This window comes from Camarhynchus parvulus, chromosome 3 (assembly GCF_901933205.1).
Source record: "Camarhynchus parvulus chromosome 3, STF_HiC, whole genome shotgun sequence".
Classification (NCBI taxonomy): Eukaryota; Metazoa; Chordata; class Aves; order Passeriformes; family Thraupidae; genus Camarhynchus; species Camarhynchus parvulus.
In genome coordinates, this window is record NC_044573.1 from 83,591,109 (window position 1) to 83,613,464 (window position 22,356).

At 37.9% G+C, this 22,356-nt stretch overlaps 1 protein-coding gene across 2 annotated transcripts in view; it reads left to right on the forward strand.

The window, feature by feature from the left end:
* The window catches only part of DLGAP2 (DLG associated protein 2), a 316,157-nt gene extending 300,824 nt beyond the window's left edge, over positions 1-15,333 (forward strand). The window contains exons 12-15 of one of the 2 annotated variants that reach the window (XM_030944311.1): positions 6,233-6,324; positions 10,655-10,807; positions 11,626-11,643; positions 13,139-15,333. In XM_030944311.1, coding sequence (XP_030800171.1) covers positions 6,233-6,324; positions 10,655-10,807; positions 11,626-11,643; positions 13,139-13,357 — 482 coding nt within the window. In that variant the 3' untranslated portion in view covers positions 13,358-15,333. The remainder of the gene's footprint in view (positions 1-6,232; positions 6,325-10,654; positions 10,808-11,625; positions 11,644-13,138) is intronic. The other variant, XM_030944312.1, reaches the window with a different exon arrangement.
* The last annotated feature ends 7,023 nt before the right edge of the window (positions 15,334-22,356 follow it).

Below are 22,356 nucleotides of genomic sequence, written 5' to 3' on the forward strand. Positions count from 1 at the left end.
GATAAACTGACTTTAGCTGACTACCTGTTCTCAGATGCAGACCAATTCTACTTCCCGTCATGTGAACCTATAATTTTACACTCCAGATATACTCTGGAACCGCTTACTGCATGGGGAATGGCAATCAAGAAGGTAGTTTTCTATAAATTGTACATAGAACATGAAGACAATATGGACTTCAGTAATTTGTATTAATCTTGGGAGTTAGTGACGCTAACTTGGAATATTTCAGTCAAAAAACAAAGCATAGTATCGGGATTTTGTTTCCCTGTTTGAAGAAGGACTTGAATTTGGAAGAGGAAAAGAAAGAGCAATTCCCTGATAACGGAGTTGAAAAAATTCAACTGAAATCCTTGAAGTCTCTTTTTTAAAACTAACAAAAATTGGTTAATTACTTGTTCTTGGGGGAACTTTTTGACCTCCTTAATAGGCTAAAGAAGTTATAGAATAGATCTACAAAGTGCTTGCAAGGTCAGAATTTGTGTTCAGCTGACTGTCTAAAGTTCCGACTTTTTATTGTATATAACTCATTTCAAGAGCTCTTCCTGAAATAATTTCCAAATTACATTATTTTTAAATTGTATCCCTTCATCTAATAGCACATTAAGTAAAAGGAAGTTTTCAAAGAATTAATTTCAGCAGGGGAATGAGCTTCACAGCATTCTAAAAACTCCATGTGAATAATTTTTTTCCTGTTGGGTCCTTAAAACATTTTGTATCCCCAGTCTGAGCTGCAGAGGTTGTAAGGTGTGCATCCTCAAAAACTTAAATCTAATAACATCACAGCATGAAATGTAGCTTGACATATTTAAACATTTGCCAGTTATTGAAGAAAATAAACAGAAATGGCTGAGCCAAAAGCAAATAAATATGGTTTTCCATCTTCCAGCAAGACTACTATTCCCAAAACACTTCACAGCAATGTTTGCACATTCAAACTGTCATTCTTAATGCTGAATCATTTCTTTTTGGCCTAGATGTATTAATTGCACATGAAGACTGAATATAGCTTTGCATCTCATAAGAGAAGGCTGTCTTTATGATACCAGTTCTGTTTTAAACATGGGAACAGTTAAAATAGAACTGCATTTTAGAAAACAATTTCAGTTTTGGTGTTAACAAAGCAGCCCTGAGATCACCAAAAGCTGTCTGATTGCTATATTGATTTTTTCTTTCACTGAACCTTTTCTTCCATAATGTTGTTTTAAGAACTTCACTCATCAGGTCTTAGAAAAAGAGATAATCATTGCAACAAAAATAACTCTCTCCTTTTTTCAGAGCTTTTTTTTATTATTTGGTCAGTTGCCATGAGTTTTACTTTGAAGTCTCTGCAAAGTTCTTATATAGTTTGTGGAAGCAGTTATTTGTGTTCTGTTTATTATTTATATATATGTGTGTGTGTTCACTATACGTAAAAACTATAGATATGTGTCTAACCGTTCCCAGGGTTAGACATCTGGTCACTTGCACTCATAGGGTGCCTCCAGGCAAAGATATGTGTTTCTCATGGGTGCTGACTGGAATTTCAGTTTTACACCCTGAAAATTGTGTTTGGCTATTAGTGTGTAGGTGATGACAAGGAAAACAATTTCAAGTGTCACAAAGCTATTGAAGACCAAGAGGGTCAGGACTCTGCATCCCATGAGCACAGTGATGGGAGCAGGGAGCAGGGAGAGGGAATCTCAGTCCCACAGCTTGCAGGCAGGGCTTGGCAGGGGAAAGAAGACAACCCTGGCTTTCTCAGTGCCACCTGCTTGGCCACTGGAGAACTTCATTATGGGGAACAGCTCCACAGAGTTTACTCTCACATAAAAATCCTTAGATAGGTGCAAAAATTAACTATAGAGTAAACTATGCCAGCAGAAATGTTGTTTTGCTGGTATCTCCTGCATTGTGGTTAGCAGCTCTGCTGGCATAGCAGTAAAGTGATCTCTAGTGGGGAAAGAAAATAAAGATATTAGAGTGGGAGCTCAAAGGATTACCTCTCTCTCCCATTCCCCTAATTCCATGGATACTGGACCATTCCTTGCTAATCCTCTGGCTGATATTTTCACAGTACTAATAGGAGTGAATAGTAATAGAAAACACAGAGTAAAATCTCCCATAATTTTAGGTGAATAAAAATCAACAAAAAAACCTCACAGCCAATTGATTTTAGTATATTCATGAATTAATTATCCATAAAAGCTTTCTTAGGTGCTTGACCAAATATAGGTTATCCTTTAACCAAAGAGAAATTACTGACATCATTTTCTAATGCTTTTCACAAACCTATGCTTCAGGAGATATTGAAATTTCCAGTTGGAGTGTTGTGAATGACTAAAGAATGTCAACTGTACTGAAACAGTCTGTAAAGTCCTACAGTGTGGCATCCAAGAATTCCTCCCAGCATTTATATTGTTCTGCTGAAATTTTCTCCTTTTTGAACTTAGCTTTGTTGAGGTAAAAAGCAAATTTGCAGCAAGTCCCCATTGGTGAACAAGGGTCCCATTACCCTCTAGAGCACTGCTAGATGGGAGCTGTGCTGTCCTAAAATGCCATCTGAACATTATATATTTATTTTTGTCTCTAGATGCTCTGTTGATAGTAAAATGATATTTCTAAAGATTACTAATTTAAGTTTAGAGATTAGACAAATATCATACCCTACTTTGAGTTAGGTGGGTGAACTAAATGCCAGTTTCAATATTTTTCCAGACGTATTATTTTAGATTGTGGAGTAATTTATTTACAAGTATAGGGGGGAATGAAAAGATGAAATGGAATGAAAATTTAAATTAAAATATGTCATTTAAATAGACAGTAATGAATGCGAGAAGCACATTGATTGTTAGCAGTTTTTCACTGCTGGTGCAGCAGTGGCACAACTGAACAAAATTTTAACCTGTCAAGATCAGAGTTACAGCATCAGATTATTATCAATTTCATCAATACAGATCTAACTTTTCCCTCTCTACTTTTGTGATATGAAATAATTTTTGATTACAAGGTTTTGTAGAATTTCTCAAGCAATTCCACACACACAGGGGAAAAGACACCATTGTGTTAATTGTTCAATTTACACAATCTCTAATCAGGGTGCAAGTCCTGAGCCTACTCTTACTGAAATCAGGGTTTTGTATGTCTTCAGAGCTAAAGTCATACAGGACCATACAAAAATAATTGAGTGCTTCATATGCCTCAGGGACCAAAATTAAGGTTGTGTGACTCTTTCCTGACATTTGGGCAAATACAAAATTATCCTGATGCAAGGAGGTTTATGGATTATATAAATATTTTGTCTATTTATGTGTATTGGTAGATTCTACCATCATTTATTTACAAGAAAAATCTTCTAGTCATCACCAAACATCTCAATCTCTTCAGTCTCTAACATTCATCATTTTTTCATGGAGATAATCAATCTGCACTCATCAGAATAATTCCCCAATGCATGAAATTAATAACAAGGCTTTGGATGTCTATTAATATTGTGCTAAAGATTATGAGTTGAAGTGTTTTAATACTTTAATTTAATTACAGCAAGGCAGAGTAGCATGAATATGAGAGATTCTAACCTCTATGTTTTATTACATCTGATTTACTTATTAAAATGGAAATAGAGTTAGATCTTTAGTAAATTCTAGGGCTGTAATTATACATGTGTATTCAGCACTGTGATTCAATGGCAACCATCACAGCCTTATATCCCTGACAAATGTGTATCCCACCAAAATACTACATTGCCAGTGCCTAAATCTTGACCAGTCTGACTGGGCTTTAAATCACTAATGCTTGTTGACATGATGCTTCATGATAATGAAGATAAAATTAATGTTTATTTAGAATGAGGGTTTGGGTAGCTGAGGTTCACTAGAAAATATCAAATATCTATAGATTCTGTCAGGATCTATATTTCTGCAGAAGAGCTAAAACCAATGCTCCTTACTAAGAAAATGTATTTGAGCTATGAACTGAAAAATTCATCAGAGGAAACTAAAACTGAACTTTATTCACTAGAGACAACCATTATAACCATCAGCCCGTGGAATCAACCTCACTCTTTTTTTGCCCAGTGAATCATTGAACATATCATGGAATAGGTGATGTCAGGGACCTGCTGCAGCATAATTCCTCATCCTGGAAAAGGAGGACCTCTGACCCCACACTGGGAGTTTGTCTAATGTCTTAAGCTACAGATCACCAAGAGAAAAAAAGGAGGATACAAGGCTATTTGTCACTAAAGTCATTGCCTTTATTAAAAATGTTGAAAATCGAATTAAAGCAATTTGTGTCAGATCAAACAAAACATTTATTTTTTATGTAAGTTTTTGTATGTTTGTTCAGGTTTTAACACTCAGATATTCCTTTCTGTATGCCAATAACACTGTAGAGGAAAGTGAGGGGTTTGATGATCAAAAACCCCAAACCAATTACAATGATTTATTTCATTTGGCCAACAGAACAAAAACAAACCTCAGTGAATTACTCATGGAGCCCCGAACCACTTAACCCTTCTACAATGGATGTCACACAGGACTGATGAATTATGTATATTTCTGTTTAATTTACTGTTGTGGCACAGCTGTACTGTTTGCCTAACAGGAAATGAAATAGAGTTTGAGAACCACAGCTCTACATATTAGCTCATGCCTTGAAAGTTACTGAGACTTTAACTAGAGAATAAAATTTTCAAATTATCTCTTACTACTGCTTGTAGGTGAGCAGATGTATCACTGGTGTAAAGAAAGTAGAATTAAAATGTAAAATCTACTACCAAAATACTGTTTTCACATGCCCTCCTGTACTTATTCTAAATAACAAAATTATAAGCCCTGCCACATTTTAATGTTTCCTGTATCAGGGGCTGCAGATCATTTGTGCTGTATCAGCTTTATTCCACACTTACATTTTACATCCTGTTTGAATTATCAAGCTTGGTTTCTCCAAATTGAAGTAAAATATATCAGAGTAATTCCTGTCTACATTTACCCCACCTGTCTATATCTTTAACATTATTTAAAGATCTGGAAATTCTCCTGCTAAAATAATTTTTTTACTGAGACCACAGTTTATAATGCTTTTAAAAATTTTTTTTTTTATCGTAGAGATGGATGTGGAGGAAAGGAAGTGTAGGAAAGGGCATGTAGGAAGGTATAGAAAAGCATGATGCCACCTACCAAAGTGTGGCATTTATCCCAGCAGATGTAGGAGTCATGATGAGTTAGTTTCTTAGAGATAAGGCAATCCCTTTAGGTAGTACTGTGAATAGAAGGACAGAGACATCTCCAGGAGGAAATTCAGCTCATCTAAAAATAAGTGCCTAACATGGCTGAGCTGCTGAACTCAGATCACTGATTATAATGCATTCAAAAAATTGAATTTAGACAGATGACTCTTGGAAACAAAGGCAATGAGTTTGGTCGTTTGGAAACAAAGTACAACGAGTTTGGTCATTTTCCCCACTGCACACTGTATGGGCAGTGAGGAAAAGCCAGCACATCCACGGGGGCTGATGCTGGTTCAGCAAAGTCCTGGAGCACCTGTTTGTGTCCCACTTTGTCTGAAGCTCCTGTGCTGAGGACTTTGTATATTTTCCTGGGCAGACAACCTGTAATTCCTAAAGGGTGCACCAAAACATGTCTCAGAGATGTAATTCCTGTGAGGATTTAATACTTATGGTAGGAATATGTTATATTACAGTTGAATGTAGTAACTTTACCCTCAGAACTGATAAAGAGATCTCACCCAGGGATCACCCACACTAGTGTTATGAGTGAAGTAATTTGCAGTCGCAGAACCAGAAGGTATAATCTAAGGTACACATGCCTTTGACATCAGAAGGAACAGACATCCAACTGGTTCTTGAGGCAAGACAATTTCAACAGCTCTCAATTTACCTGAGCAAATGTAAATGGGAGAGGTGTAATTTACTTTGAAATTTGAGTGTTTTCAAAATCATATGGATTGATGGATGCCCACTTCAGAAAGCTGAATATTGTCCCTTAGTTTTTTCTACTTCCTTAAGCGAGTACAGTCTAAGCTGTTTTGACTTATTAATATATCATTTATTATTCATTCATTATTGCCAAAAGACAAGGTGCCACTGAGTTTTCCTATACCTCAGTCTTCATGTGTATAATCACAAACAACAAAACCAAATAACCAGGAACTTCACCTGCATTTTTTTGAGATGGATATTGTATTTACTGCCAAAAAACATTTATTAGTAGTAACCCATCTGTATGGTTAGTCCTAGGTAAGATCCGAAGTGCTGTTGGAAGTGCTCAGCTCCTCATGTCTCAGAAATTCCAGCAATTTTATTGGCTTTGTCAGCAAAATCTGGTAAGTCACTTTGCCTGGTTATTCTTGAAGAGTTTAAGTTTATTCATCCATAATATTCCACAAAATGTCACTTTACGTTTTGGAGTTTAATATTTTTATTTCAAAAACAACAGTAGTGCATCTGAGCAATAGCATTCTGAAATGTTATTTTCATGTCCTACATCAATTTCCCCCTTTTTTTAAACTTAGTCCATATCTATGATGTTGGTAGATTTTTTTTAAGCATATATGTAAATTCAGTAATTTCAGTCTGATTATGTTTTGCTTTTCTCTTTTTGCTGTCTTTATTAAACAAAAGAAACTGAGAAGGGAACAAACACAAGTTTTCTGAGACATAATATTATGGCTTATTTTTGCAATACCCTAATATAGTAACTATATTTCACGTAAGGAAGGGGGAAATTTTCCCATTAAAATCAGTGGAAAATCATAAAATAGAATAGAGGAGAATACATGATCCAGCTTTCTACCTACCTGAAAATAGGACTGATCATGGAAATGAGATATCTATAATGTTCATCAAATTAAGTTGGATAATTTGTGTTGCCAATTATATATGAGATGTCCTGGGGCTAAAGGAACAGATACATTATATTACTTATGAGGCTTACTGCTATTGTTCTGGAAGTTCATTAGAGTCTAATTCAATTCTAAGTGTTATCTTCATTAATATGACAGCAGCCATCAGTGATACAAAAGCTGTGGCAAGATGATACTAACCAATAGAAGAACGTAATTCTTCTAGCTACAGCTGGTGGTAGAAAACCACCAGCTCTCAAAAATGTTGTCTCTCAAATAGGAAGTGTACCTTTTCCTTCTGACTGTCCCTAAACCTCATATCTTGAAAGTACTGCATTTTGTTGTGTGCATGACAGCAGACATATAGTCTGCTTACATACTTTTCTTTGCCCGTTGGGATTTGTCACATAACTTCCAAGGCAGAACATTTGTTCTGCAAAGACCTACTTGCTACTTTCCATCCATGAAGTTAAACATTCAGAATACCTGCAATGAAGTAATACTGAGAAAATAATGCCAAAAATGTCATACCTTCTGATAGAAAATATTAAGATACACGGTACTCATTAGGAAAGGATCCAGTTATCAAAAACTCTGTCAAAACAAGAATTTTAAAATGCTGTTACAGAATAACAGAGGAAATATACAAAGTCTGACAAGCAAGAATTGAGCACATCTGTATTATCAATTATATGATGTGTGCTCCTATCTAGTAATTTGTTTCATACCAAAAGAAGGGAATCTTCAACATTGTCTGAAACTTTCTCTCTGCAAATTTAAAAACTCCCTCCATTACCTGATTGATTAAGCTGTGCAAACTAAGATTTGGAGAGCCTAACCTCCACTCCACTTCATTTATCTTCAAGTGGGCCCAGCACTTGTGCTCGAGAGCATTACTGTAATAGCAAGTGCAGCTCCTGCTCAGCACAGTCATCAGCTGTTTGGGAGAAAGAACAATTCGTTACTGCAAAAGCAATAGAGACTGCAAGGAGAAATCTACAACTTTGTAGACAACACAACCAAAAAATGGCAAGATTTTACTTCTCTTTTTCTCTTTTGGATGATAAACCTCTGAAGTCCATAACAGCAGCTTAACCCCACTCTCGCGATTTAGGTTCTGAAAATCCTTACTTTCATTAAATCAATAATGGGCTCTGAAGAAAGCAGCAACTGCAAAACTGACTGTAGGTCATTCACACCTGGAGGCTTCTCTTCCTATACCCAATGATAAAGTTTGTTGCTAAATAGTCACTTAGTGCATACATACAGCAGGGTTTCCATAGGCTCCTAAGGCAGCATCTCAGTGCCCCAGGGGAATGCTGCCAGCTTGTGTATTCCCTTTCTCTAAAACATCCAGCATGTACAGGGCTGCCACGTGGCAGTTTCTCTGACACTGTTCAGCATCTATAAGCTTAAATGTAGGACACAGAGCAACAGCATTTAATTGTGCCAGTTCAAAATGCAACAAGGGTTTCAGAGGAATATATTTACTCAAACTGAAATTTAACCATGAAGGCCACATATGGACTTTTCTAAAGTATCATGGGAACTTCAAATAGCACATTTGATTGTGCTTTGTGTTAGGAGCTCTTATCAAAGACCTCACTTAGGATAAATTCATAGAAATGTAAGCTTCAATGAAGTTTTCTATTTTATGACTCTGGCTGGCTATATCCTACATGTATACTGTTCCCACTAACTTCTTAGGAAAATATCATTACTGATTAATAACTAGTCTCTTTTGCATTATTAACATTACTTTTTGTAACATCCTTTTTTTTTCTTTGAAGTGTCCTTCTCCATGCTCCGTAGTCAGCACAGATCCCACTCAGCTTGTATGTCATGGCTGCAGGCTAAAACAGGGCAGCTTGAACACCATCTACGTGCTTGTTTCTTGCTTTAGGCCTCCTTTAAAAACAGGGCTGTGAAGCTGAATTCCAAGACACAAATAAATAAGCAGTTTCTGAGAAGAAGCAGGTTTAAGCCAATCTTTTCAAAACTTAGTTGGCTGTAATAGTACTCATTTGTGCCAGCATTTATTCATGAACTATGGATGTGTAAGAAGCAGGAGGCAGCCCTCTTGTGTCAAGAGCATACATGGCACAGCCCTCTGCAAGAGTTGTGCTGGAGGTCATGGTCTTCACAAACACTGTGAGCAGAGTGGGGCACACAAAGGTACAGAACAGCAATTAGCCTTGATTCAGAAGACAATGCCCTTGCAATAAGTAGAATCACTTTCTGGCTGTTTAGAGGAAGCTGGGGAGAGTGAGTGACAAGACCAGGCAGGAGACAACAGATTGCAAGATAAGACAGACTGCTGTGGGACTCCCCTCATGAATTTCACACAGGGAGTCAGTTCCTAAAACCTGAAATATTGACCTCTGTACAGTAAGTAACACCACTGACATAAATTTTAAACTGTTTTGTAACATATTGGGATCCACCCAATGAAGTAGTTTTCAGTAAACACTAATTGGAGCCATAATGTTTCCCAGATGTCTATTACAACCTATATGACCAGTTCTCTTAAATCGCTGGAGTTCCCCATTGAAAGGAAACTTTCTTCTACCGAAGAAGACTTGTAGGTTGTTCCTGGCCCAGATTCCAGTAGGGCCTAGATATGGGTGACACTGTATATTGTCATGCTCAGTTCCTGGCCCTAATCTCCCACAGTGGCATCTGTAAATCCAAGTTTGAGCAGCAATTCCAAGTTTAAAACCCTTAGAAATGTGTGATTCTGGGGAGGAATTCAACAGCAATGCTGATTTATCTCCCAGTTTCTAGACACCTGTGGAGTTGTGTTTAAATATAAAATGCCTTTGACCACTGGATTAGAAAAAGGTGGGGAACAGAGCCTGCCATAGCAGCAGTGATGCTGACATAGCAAACTAGTCTTTACAGGTTTTGGCCAGAAAGGGAGAGATCCAGATTCTGTTTGGCATGGTTTTGATGTTCTCTCTCCCAGCTCCATTCTTTCGACCATCATAACGGCTTCCTCCTGTCCTGGAAGGAAAAAAGCACTTCTTCATTAACTTCACATATATGTTTACCAATTAAGCCCTATTTCAATAAAGTGGCAAACTGTCTTGAACTAGTACCAGTGCTCAGAAAGTATAGGGTTAAGAGTCTGCATGCTACCTTCTAATATAGTTTTTATCCAGCACTGGCATCAGGTTAATTATCAAATACAAGGTCATCTTGCTAATTGTTACCACCAATGTTTTCTCCATTAAGTCTTAAGCACACAGAGCCTCTTAATTGCAGTACCTGGTGGTAATGTCTTCCCAGTTCCTGAGTGTGATTCAACTCCCAGGAGAACAAAATCCAAGCATCCCATCAAGATTTCATACTTCATGTATACGTTTGAAGACAATGTAAACATCAAGTTCAGCATAGGGTGATGTCTTTGTGGCATTGTTTTGTCTTAATCAGCTATCGTGAACGTAATTTTAAACCAGGAAGACTTCAGGCTGGCTGGAATACAAACCACGCTCCCCTTGCCTTTAATAATCAGCAGACAGAGGCTGTCAGCTTGTTCCTTTTTAGAAATGCAGGTCAGCACAGCATATGGTGCTAAGGAACTTCCCATGCCGCACATTCAGGAAGGCTGGCGTGCGACATCCAACTCATTCATGTTTGGGTTGTGTAGGAGGCACAGCTTTCCAGTCACAGCTCCCAGCTGCAGAGCACGCAGAGCCTTAGCTCTGAGCAGGGCTGCGGTAATGAAACCTGGCACCATGCCCTTCCTGCCTCAGTGCACACCACTGAAAGCCTCCTGGAGTATTCATGTTCTCTCCTTTGTGCTCTACAGGACCCGAGTGCCATGCCAAGACCAACTTCCCAGGACCTTGCAGGTTTCTGGGACTTACTGCAGCTCTCAATTGAAGATGTCAGCATGAAGTTTGATGAACTGCACCAGTTGAAACTCAATGAATGGAAAATAATAGAATCACCTGAAAGGAAGGTAAGCAGACCATGGACAATACCATTTACTCCCCATTTGTAGTTCTGCAGTATCCTTGTGTTAAATACAATAGTGAAACACAATAGGTTTCTAACCCTGGGAAGTATTCAATTGGCATGACCCAATTTTTACATGGAAACTTTCATCAGATGTCAGGAGTCTTTTCTTTTTTAACAATGTTGAGCTGAATTATATAATAAGTAAAATGAATTTTGCTAAGATAGTGTACTCCATGACACTTCTGTTCAAATTATTTGATTCACATTCTAAAAGCTAGAACAGAAAGATGTTCTTATTAATTCAGATGTAAGACAATAGCCCAAGAATTCGCACAAGGTAAATTCAACACTCTGCTACATTTGGGGCAGCACAAACTTGAACACTGCAGTGTTTAACTCTGCCTGCATGACACCAATGATAGCAGAACTGGAATAAGAGAAAAGCATGTGAGAGAACAGAGCACAGGTCATACTAAAGCTCAGCCAACATCCTTCTGGGGGACAAAGCACTGCTGGTGAACTCACTGCACCTCTGCCCTGCAACTCCACCACCTGGGAGATGCCCCACATCCAAAGATGAAAAATTGCCCATAAAAGCAGTGTAATTCTCAAACTGCCTTTCCCCTCTCTAGAACTTCATCCCTTACCTTGATTATCCCACTATCCTTCCTTATTATTGTATCAGTCAGATGAAAACAGCATTTGGTTTGAGTCAGTACTGTTGGCCTCAGGTGAATATTTGTTTGGTTTGGGAGGAATTAGGAGGCATTTTGACAACTTTTTCATTTCTTCATGCTCCTCTTGGATTTTAATTTTCAGCCAACGGGTTGGTGGATGGTGAGTTTGCAACTCTTGCTTACTAGTGGCAACTGGAAGTAAGAAATTATTATAGTGGCAGCAACAGTGATATTCCTAAGAGGGAAATAACTAAAAGTGGAAAAGAAAATAAGATGGGATGACAGGAATGGAGCTTTTATGAAAACAGGAGATAGAGAAAATAAAGACAGGCAGAACGGACTATAATGGGGAATAGCATCCCAGGCTGTTGCACTGTTCCTGTTTAATGCAGAACTATGTTTTTAAATAAACTTAGTTATTTAGTCTTGGCTATTGCATTTGGATAGTAGAGGCAGAATTAGTTTAAAAAAAAACCAAAGAAACCCAAACAAACAAAACAAAAAAAAAACCAATGAGGAGTCTGTAAACCATAAGCGTATCAGTTCAATTTTTGTATTATTTGAATCCTGCTGTGCATCAAATTAACTGTGTTCTCCATAAGGAACAGCCCATACTCTGGACTATTACCATTACTTTAAGAAATTATACAGCAAAAAGATCAATTTTAGTAATTGTACCTATATAAATGAAGTTATGGAGTCTTCATCTTCAGGGCTATACAGTCCAGTATTAAACATTAAATTAAAAAAAAAACCTAAAAAATACCAAAACCAAACCAAACTGATTTAACTTCAAATTTGCATCTAATTTCAAGTGCACTTTGAATGGAGATTGTATGAAATCACCTCCAGAGGTCCATTTCTTCTAACCTAAATTAGTGTACAGTACCTTGATTATAGGCCCTCATACGATATTTTACAGTCTCTAAATGGTCAAAACAATTCTTGATTTAACACCTGCAGAGAAATTTACAGCTCTTTTTGTAACAAAATCTACTGACTTCACTTTATAATTTGATAATTGTTCAGAATAATTTTCTTTAAAATGGCCCAAGCTTGCAAGCAGAACAATTAGCCCTATGTTCTCTCTCTGGCTGGCACTTGAATGTTTCCATAGAGCAATTCCTGGAGGAGACTAAACTAATAGACATGTATACACAGCTGCTATCTCATATCCAGCTGAGGCTAAACTCAGTATGATTAATTTAATCAAAAATCCTGTCCTGCTAATCTTAGAGAGTCTTTTCACTTGATCAGACCACACAGATGCGCTGAATTCTTATTGGAGAGACAGTGTGTGTTTCTGTTTATAATGAGTGTAATAATGTGTCAGCTTAAATCAAACAAATCCATATGAAAGTGAGGTGCGCAGATTGCATGTGCCAATACCTGCAAGGATGCTGGAAGGAAGCGCAGTCTTTTCTCGGGCACAGGACCATAGAATGCATAATGATTGTCAAATAAGAGGGTTTTGTCAGTGTCCCTAGTGTGGATAGCTGTTCATGTAATTCATTATTCAGCTGATGGGCAAGCACAAATTGAGCATGCTTGATGTATGTAATCAGTATTTTGCATTTCATGTCCTTGATGTGCATGCTCTGCTGACAAGTACCTTTTACACACAGCTCACCCTTAGTTTTAATGCCCTGTTGCAGGAAGAAAGAAAGATTCCTCCTCCTGTACCAAAGAAGCCCCCAAAAGGAAAATTCCCTATCACAAGAGAAAAATCTCTGGACCTACCTGACAGACAGCGGCAGGAAGCCAGAAGAAGGCTGATGGCTGCCAAGCGAGCAGCCTCTTTCCGGCAGAATTCAGCCACAGAGCGTGCAGACAGCATTGAGATCTATATCCCAGAGGCTCAAACCCGGCTTTAAAGACAGAATGCTGCAGAGTTCCTTTTTTTAAACAAAATGCTTGTACAGTTTGTCACTTACCTGGTAATTTTTGTCTCATTCTCTCCACTAAATATGCCCTTGATGTTGTGTTCTTTGTGCCATAAGCACAGTGGAATGCTTTTGATTTCCTCAGAATTTGCTGAGCTCACCGCAAGAACGACTTCTTTTTGTATTTATTGTCTGACTTACAATCAGCTACAATGGATAGGGCTTGTCAAGACCTGACTTATCCAATATATTCTCAGAGGACAACAAGAAACACCTCTTGAGATGGAACCCAGCTTACTTTTTGTTATTTATATTTTTATAAAATGTGTGATAATTAGGGATAAGAATAACAAACTATAAATGGGTGCATCTCACCATTCACTAGAGGCATTAGCTAATCCAAGTAGAAGGTGCTACAAATGTAAAGAGCAGGAAAGAAAGAACCCATTTATCTCCTTGACCTTCAGTTTCTTTTCCTAGAATCCAGCTAACATATTTACCCATGCGCTCTGCCACTCTTCTCATCTTTGTTACTGCAAAATAACATTAGGCCTCTCATCTCATTCAAGTTTCTGGAGATGAACAGGGATATCCAGCCACTAAAACTCCAAAGCTCATCAGAAACCAAGAAGCATACAAGTCTGGTGATGGTGGGAATGTCCACTAAGAAACGTTTGCTGTTAGCAGTATAACGACACTCTGAAACCTAAGCAAAATTGTAATGCAAGAGGACTTGAGTGATGGTGAAAGGAAAACGGAAGCCTTAAAAAGTTAGATCTTCTGTAGTAAGACGAGTAAAGAAAAAGTTATACTTGCTCCTTTGGACCACTCATTGCATTTTTAACTGTTCTTTTACATGTTAATATTTATTTTATAAACCTTCTCTCTTTCATTTCAAGAGCTGTGCTACATGTACTATTTCAAACTCTCAAATTGTTATAACAATTGAGTTTCCAGGGTATCCTTGAGAACAAAAAAATCTTGCTTGTTTAAAATGCCAGTTGTGATGTTGTAAACAGTTTAAGAAATATGAATGTGAGTGGTAAGTATATATAAGTTTAAATGGTTATGTTAAGGTAAAGGTGAACTGTAGTTTACAATTGTAATTTTTTTTAGAACTATTTTTCTATGCAGTTCATTTATGGCAAGAATAAGGTTCTTGCTTGCTTCAGACATAGAAAAAAAAAAAAAAAAACTGACTCAAGAGATAAGTGATTTCCGGCCATGGAATAAAAGGAAAATAATATATTTTCAAGCCTCATATTGTCAGAGAGAAGTGGTAGCTACCACAGTCAAGAGGCTTTCATTTAAGACAAATTAGGACAGAATTATTCCACTTCACTTACCTTCCAGAGCCAGCCAAGCAATCCAGCACCTAGAAGTCTTCAGGTGAAGACGCAATAAAATGAGCAACATGCAGCCCCCAATACCAAGGTTTGAATCTTATTGAACACAAGTTTAGGTGAAAAGAATGAGAACCCAGTGAGACAGACAGCCCCAGCTACCACATTCCCTGTTTACCTGCTTTAACAAATGCAATGTATTTAGCCATAGGCAGAACAATTCTTTATTATACTCAAGCACTTTGGTTCTTCACCTGTTGAGCACTTTAAATCCAACTCCCATACACCCTGCAGCCTGATGGATGAGTGAAAACATGAAGTACCATAGGTTTTGCAGATCTGACGTTGCTTCAAATCTGTTTCCTTTTGTTTGGTTGCTTGGTTTTTTCCTTCTTTTTTCCCAGTGTGTGGTATTAAGCATGAGTTCTGTCTTTGGACAACTGATAAAGCATGCTTGGCTTCAAAGTACGAATCTTTAGAGATGAAGTTTTGAGAAGTTCCTGTGAGAAGACACCCCTGTAAATTGAGCCTGGTATCTGGTATATACTTTACCAAATAGCCTTAAACTACATTTGAAGCAAAAACCAAGACGAATGTATATCCTTCAAGAATGCAAAAAAAAAAAAAAAAAAAGATAAAAAAAAGAAAAAAAGGAATAAAAAATAATAAATCCCTGAAATATTCTTCTATAGATGAAAACATTATATTTCCCATCCCTTGTGTTTTCGAGGCATTTTCTATTAAGGAAAGAGCTGAATCCGAGGCAGTGTACAATATTGATGCTACTTCCTATATTTGTTGTACTATTTTAAATACAGAAGTACATGCAGAGACTGGCATCTTTAGTCTTGAAAATTGGTATCTTAAAGTGGAGCTGCTAATTAGAATATCCACACAAAACCACAGCCAGTATTTTTCCTAGATTGAAGAAATTTAAACTAGACACACACATACCTGTACACATATATACATATGGCAGCTGACACATTTTATCTAATTTTCTGTACACTTCCAGGAGGAATCACTTGCTTTACTCACTTGAACCCTTCTACCTGCAGCAACAGGTCAATTAAGCAATTAAGACAAGCTGTACCTGATCCTGCCAGTAATCAGATTTTATGAAAACAAATTGTAAACCAAACAGATTACAGATAAACTGACACCCCAGCTGGCCTAATAATGCTGACTTGGAGGAGTCTGTGTTCTACATTTCCCATGCTGCTATAAGAAAATTCTCAGTGTAAGATTTATAAATCTATGATTTCTGTTTGTTCCACCTTGTTCAAACAAACAAAAAAACCAAACAACTAAAAAAACCCACAAAAATAATTGGAAAAAATCAAAAGTAAACTAGATGCCTACCAACAAATTTGATAATGTTGTCTGTGCACATTATATTTGAAGTGCAATATATTAAATTGTTGTACAGGTAACATTATATTTTTTAAGGCAAATAAGCCATTTCAATTTACATATTGTACACCTGGTTAGTTTAGAAAGATAACATTATGCTTGTAATATTGTGTTGCAAATAAATCAAAGTCAGATTGCTTCATTCTCTGACATGAGAAACACTGTATCTTAATAAGCATATATCCAGATCAATTGTAATCTGACTCCACATCACAAAAATAAATGTCAGTTACAAAACCAAAGTAGGAGGAATATAAATAAACAGAAAGATAGGAACTAGAATGCTTTCTTCTTTAACAGTTCATGGTATAGACCCACTCACAACAGCTGAATATAGCAAAATAGTCTGGTGTTTAATTAAATATTAATTGGGCTAATATGTATTTTAATACATTAAAACTATAGAAAGTCTCTGTTCATTTAGTCATTGACTGTAAAATACAAGTGTACTAAACAGAATTCAGAAAATTTAAATAAGGAAAAAGGCCTGAATGGTAAAATTGTTGATATTTGCCATACTTATTTTTGCTTTGTATATTTTTTTAGATTTGAAATTCTTTGTAATTTGGTGGAGTACATTATGAAGTGTTTTATTATTTTACATCCATCTGATTAGAATGGCCTTTGGCAGAATGCAAACATGAACAACGTTGTACAGTTTAATACCAAAAAATGATATTTTAATTCATGCTTAAACCTTGACACTATATTAGATTTGAAATCAATCAGGAAGGAATTAAAGCGTGCATAGGAAAGTGCATGAATTTCATATATATAGATAGATATAACATATATTTCATACAATGGAAATTATTTGTTTTAAAATAAGCCCACATCCTGCTGTATCAGTAAATTAGTACTCTACTTCCTCAGCACAGCGTCTAGTATATAGTCAAGGAATGTTTGGTCATTGGGTGGTTTTGCAAGTAACTGCTCTGTGACGAGCGTCACACGTGGCACAGTGTGTCACATGGGGCCTGCAGCCTCCTCGTGGCCTGTGGAAGCAGTGCCCTGGAGAGGTTCCTGGCCCCATGGAACCTCAGGCAGTGTCACCGTTCTGTCCCAGGCCCTCTCCATGCAGGCCCCCCCGGACCTCCAATCAGCCCAGCTCAGCCTTTTACACTCAAAGCCTTGAGCCTGCCCTGCCCAGCTGGTGGGTTTGATGTCCTCCTCAGCATGTCAGAGTTGGCACCAGTGGCGAGGGCACACTGGAGGCTGCCCCATCAAGTGCTGGTTTGTGCATGCCGATTTGAGGTCTGGAGCTGGTTTGGCAGCTCCAGGGGTCAAGCTGTGTGCACTGAAAACCTGTGAAACCACAGCCTCAGTGTAAGGGAGCTTAAATGAATTGTGAAGCAACATTACTCCCATTACTGTTCCTTGAGCATCTTATGATGCAAGGATACCACTGGCTAGCTGCGCTCGAGGTAAGGAATATCAGCAAACCCCTTAATGTCTAGAGAGGTGCTTCCTGGTGTATGACAGGTTGGCACCCACACTTACACAGTGCCTTTCATCCAGAAGGATCTCCAAGCACTTTATTAGCCAACACACAAACTCCAGGCTGGGCTGCAGCTGGGACAGGTAACCCAGCATGGCGGGATGCTGGGGGTTCTCCCACCTGTCCCCACACTGCTGGGAGTTTCCTTCCATGCTTCCAGCATCTGGGACCTCACAGTCTGAGCCTGTGCTGAAGGAGAAGAAAAGACTCACTGAACCAAGAGGAAGACCTGAGCAAAGCAGAGATGAGGGCAATCAGTGCTCATACCATCCCCTAGGGAGTAAGCAGGGAGTAATGAGCATCAAATTAATCTTCCAGAACAATCTCTGTCTTTTCTGTTCCTGACAACGGCGGTGAGTTCCTGGCAGAGGAGGAGCTCCCTGGGAGGGTGCCAGAGGAGACTCCCGGCTGGTGCCAGGCACAGGAGCTGATGGCACCGGCAACTGAGCCCTGTTGGTCAGGAATCTTGGCAAGTCTCCCCTTCTCAAGTGCATTTCCCTCACTTTCTTAGCGGGAGAGATCCATCCGGGGTCCTTGCTGCACAAGCAGCCTTCCCCAGGTGCCCTGTTCTCTCCCCAGGTCTGCCTCCAGCCCAGCTAACATGAGGGATGACATGGGGCACAGCACTGAGGCATGATGATTGTGCTTTGGTTTGGGCAGCTGCTCTTTTGTGAGACTCAGCCCAAACTCTAAGGGTTCTTTTATGGCAGAGCAAAGGGGGCACCTCTCTCTGCATGGACAGGATCAGCAGATGAGAGGCTGCCGTTTCATACTGCACAGAACAGAAAGAGGATATTTACATGCATCAATATATACACATAATGATTTTTCACTGTCAGGGTTCCAGAGAACCAGATCCAGGAGCCACAGTCAACACTCACATTCCTGTAGATTGTGCCACTTTCTTGCAGCTCATGCTCAACACTGATGGCTGTGGCAGGTTCACTGCCTGCTGCAGCCCCATGGCCCATCAGCAGCTATTCACCATGTTCACCTGCAGGGACCATCTTTCAGGAACATGGCATACTCATATGCATATACAGAGTCCTGTCAGGAATTAAGCCCTCTGTATCCACAGAAATTGCTTAATTTATCTCTGAAATGCAGCTACCTCTATGGCATAATGCTGTAGCTGTTTAACTACATAATAGGCTGTTCAGGACAGCAAGTATAAAATCAAAATTGAAATGGAATGTTGCCCAAAAGAAAATTTGGCCAGCATATGTGGGCTGATTCAGCTCCTCTTAATGAAATAAAATTCCAATAGCTGAAAGGGGCCATGGCATTCATTACTGAATGTCTTTTCCAACATAAACAATTCTTTGATTCTGTATCTAAAAATGGTATTCCAGATCTTCTCACATTAAATACATATTGCATTTCATAAAAGATGATGGCAGAAGAAGACTGCACGTTCACTGATCCACCTTTTCACGCCTAGCTTTTGTCCCATTGCCCTTCATTGCCAGAAGAGAGCTGGGCTTTTGAAGTCAGATCATAGTTAAGGTAAATTAGTCTGTCTACACAGCTTGCTCTTTAACTGAGCAAACACAGAACAGTTTTCATCAGCTGGCAATTTAATTCTATATTTTATTAAGGCCAAATTGTTATTTTTCTAAATTGGTTTTGTTGGACAGGATTTTTTACTTCTCTAGGTACAAAAACATGGATATTTGCACCTAAGCATAAATGAGGAGGAGGCTTATTTGAATATATAGTCATTATTCACAAACACAGTCCATTAGTGAGGAATTTTCTTCTTCTTACCTTGCCACTCTTTCATTCAACACATCATTTCCCATTCCTAAAGCTTCACTGTCATACAAGTTTCTTATTTGTGAGATGGATTATTGCAGAGCCCCGGGCTAAGTTCTTATCCCAGTTGTATTAGAATCAATGTTCAGAAACTGAAACCAGAAAGAAATATCAGATCTGAATCAATATAATTCAGATCAATATCTGACTCAGCAAGTCTGAGGTAGGAAGGACTCAAGGTAGCAAGTGTGCCATTACTTTGTAGGAGCTCATTTTTCCTTTCAGGAAGGTCAGAGTGATGCAGAGGGCTCGGTAGTAGATTTGAGTCTCTGAAGAGAGTCCTCACAGAGACATGCCAGCTTTGTTTGTAATTACCATGGAACACACATGCTCATATCCATGCTTTGATTTATCCTTTGGAGGTTTAATAGAATGGCCATCTCACTTTAAAAGGGCTCAGCCTGTATGTATTATTTAGTTAAATTTATACATTAATTTCCTGACTGAAATAAAATTCCCTTTCAACTAGCCTGGCTTATATGCTCTAAAACTGTTCTTTCCTGAAGAAAAGCCACTATGACTGTGCAGGATTTTCTGTACAGAGACAAAACTCATACTTTCATTTACCATGGACCTGCCAAAATAATCAAGTGTGGCCTAAGGACTAAATTAAATGCCTCCTATAGAACTTCAAGGAATGTTAGAACCAGGAAACTAGCTGTTTAGTTATCATTAAAAGTATATATAAATATATATAAATAAATATATACATAAGAAATCATATCAACAATGAGGATGAACTGAGTGCCAAATATTCACCATCTGTATAAAACTACACTTCACTAGAATTAAACTATTTTATGTAATTCTTTCTCATGCTTTTATGGTTCTTTTGATAAATTCTATTTAGTAGCATGCAGGATACCTAAATTGAATGTACAGTATGTTGTTTCATTGCTACAATAATTTATTGCTTCTCAGTAATATCTTCTTTACCAGAATGTTATTTGTTACTTTGAAGACATATTTGAAAATTGTTTTATTATTGAGTTATTCTTTTTTTCTTGGTTCTCTACTCACCTCCAGCTGATTGTAAGAAAATGTGCTTCACTATTTTGCCCCATGGCTCTTTTATGAAGCTGCCTCTTTCAATTGGTTTATGTATTGTTTATGTTCATCTCCTGTAAATAATTCTGCAATTAAATTTTTTGAGAAAAAACAGAGTGCACTCTTTATTACATTTTAAATTTTGCATTAGTTAAAATCTGACATTTCCAACTAGGCAATTTTTAGACAACACTAAACAATTGCTTTAGACTTGTAGCCTTTGAGGTGTTAGGAAATATCTTATAAAAATAATTTTGATAGGATTTTTAGCTGAAATCAAAGGAAGATGCATATAAATCTGATGGAAAGTAACAAATAATGGAATAAGCTATGCCATTCCATCGATGTGTTTTGATTTGCAGTCATTGATATTATAGGTATAGAATGTCATGCACTGATTTTGAGTGAGAACATTGTGTATCATAATAAAAAGAATACTAGTCTCTTCTGTTTGTAAAAACCCCAAAACTGAATTACTTGTAAGCAGTCATTGGTGGACAGAAGTAACTGAATGGCTTTGTTTTTACAAAGTGAATCCTCAAGCATCTCTGTGTCTTTTTACTGTTTGCAACAGGACAACCAAAAACAGCTTCTAGCCTGCTTCATGGTTTTCAGCTCCTTTCAGGGCAGCCATATCTTCTTCTGGGAATGGCTTTAGCAACTCAGCAGAAAATTTGATTAATACTTTGTCATATTTCTTGATTAGACAAAAGCCATGGTAAGCATGAAACGAACATTAATCTAAACAAAGGAGGTATCAGAAATAATATGAAAAATAGAAATTTATTTGGCATAGAAAAGTGCCTAGTTGCTTGAAATATTACATTTTTATTGCTCATGTATTATATATACTATTGTAATGCTACAGACCACTTGTAGATTTGAACACTGTACATTTACAAACTGAAAATATTCCCTCACCATGAAGAATTTACAGGCCAACCAATAGATAAGAAACAACAGATAGGCAGACACAGTAGAGAAATTGATGGGAAAAAGTGAAGATTCTCTTAATTAAAATGAAGAGCAGCATCCCATCAGCTGTCATTTGTTTTGCAGCCGTCAGAAAAAGAGGGGATAATGAAGTGGAAGATACCCTCAGGGATGTCTTCCCAAGAAGGGATTGAGTTCAAGAAAGATGTTTGCTTGAAAATTTAATACAGAGATGATGAATTTTGGCATCCTGAGGCACCTGGAGGTGGAAGATGACATCTTCTGATTTAATGGCTGGTGCTAGGTACACCATGGCCAGGTGGTGTTCAAAGAGGCTGTGAAAGGTCTTGACAGTAAGACCAATAAAATTCAACATTTGATATTTTGATGGCTCATTGCTTCTATGAAGGAATTCTCATTTTTAATATCTCTTGTGGAAGGCTCAAAATTTTCCAGCTATATGCCAGCAGTTTTAATGAGAATGAAATTTAGGGAGAGGGCATTAAAGCAGCTAGTGGTTGTTTTTGTCTATATCCCAACACTGGATGTTATGACATGGAGCATCACTTACAGCAGTTCTGTACCATCATATCAGAACTAAGGCCTTGATCAAGGCCTTGATCACTCCTAGCCGAAATTCCAGTAACCTCTTAGCTTCCCTTAGACTTCATGAGTTCCCTAAAATAGGCTGATCCTTCCTGCAATCTGGAAAGGATCTCAGGACTAACAAGCAATCTGTTTCTTGTACAAGAGCTTCACAGATGGCTGAATGTCAGCTCAGCATTACAGGCATACCCGTATAAATGAGGACAGGCATCGCTGATGAACTAGTAAGGTCAAGTAAAGCTGGGGCATAGATGTGACATATTTTATTTCAATTGCTGAACCAAATAATCAGGTGCAGAGTACATGCTTTGGAATTAACATATTTATTCCAGTTG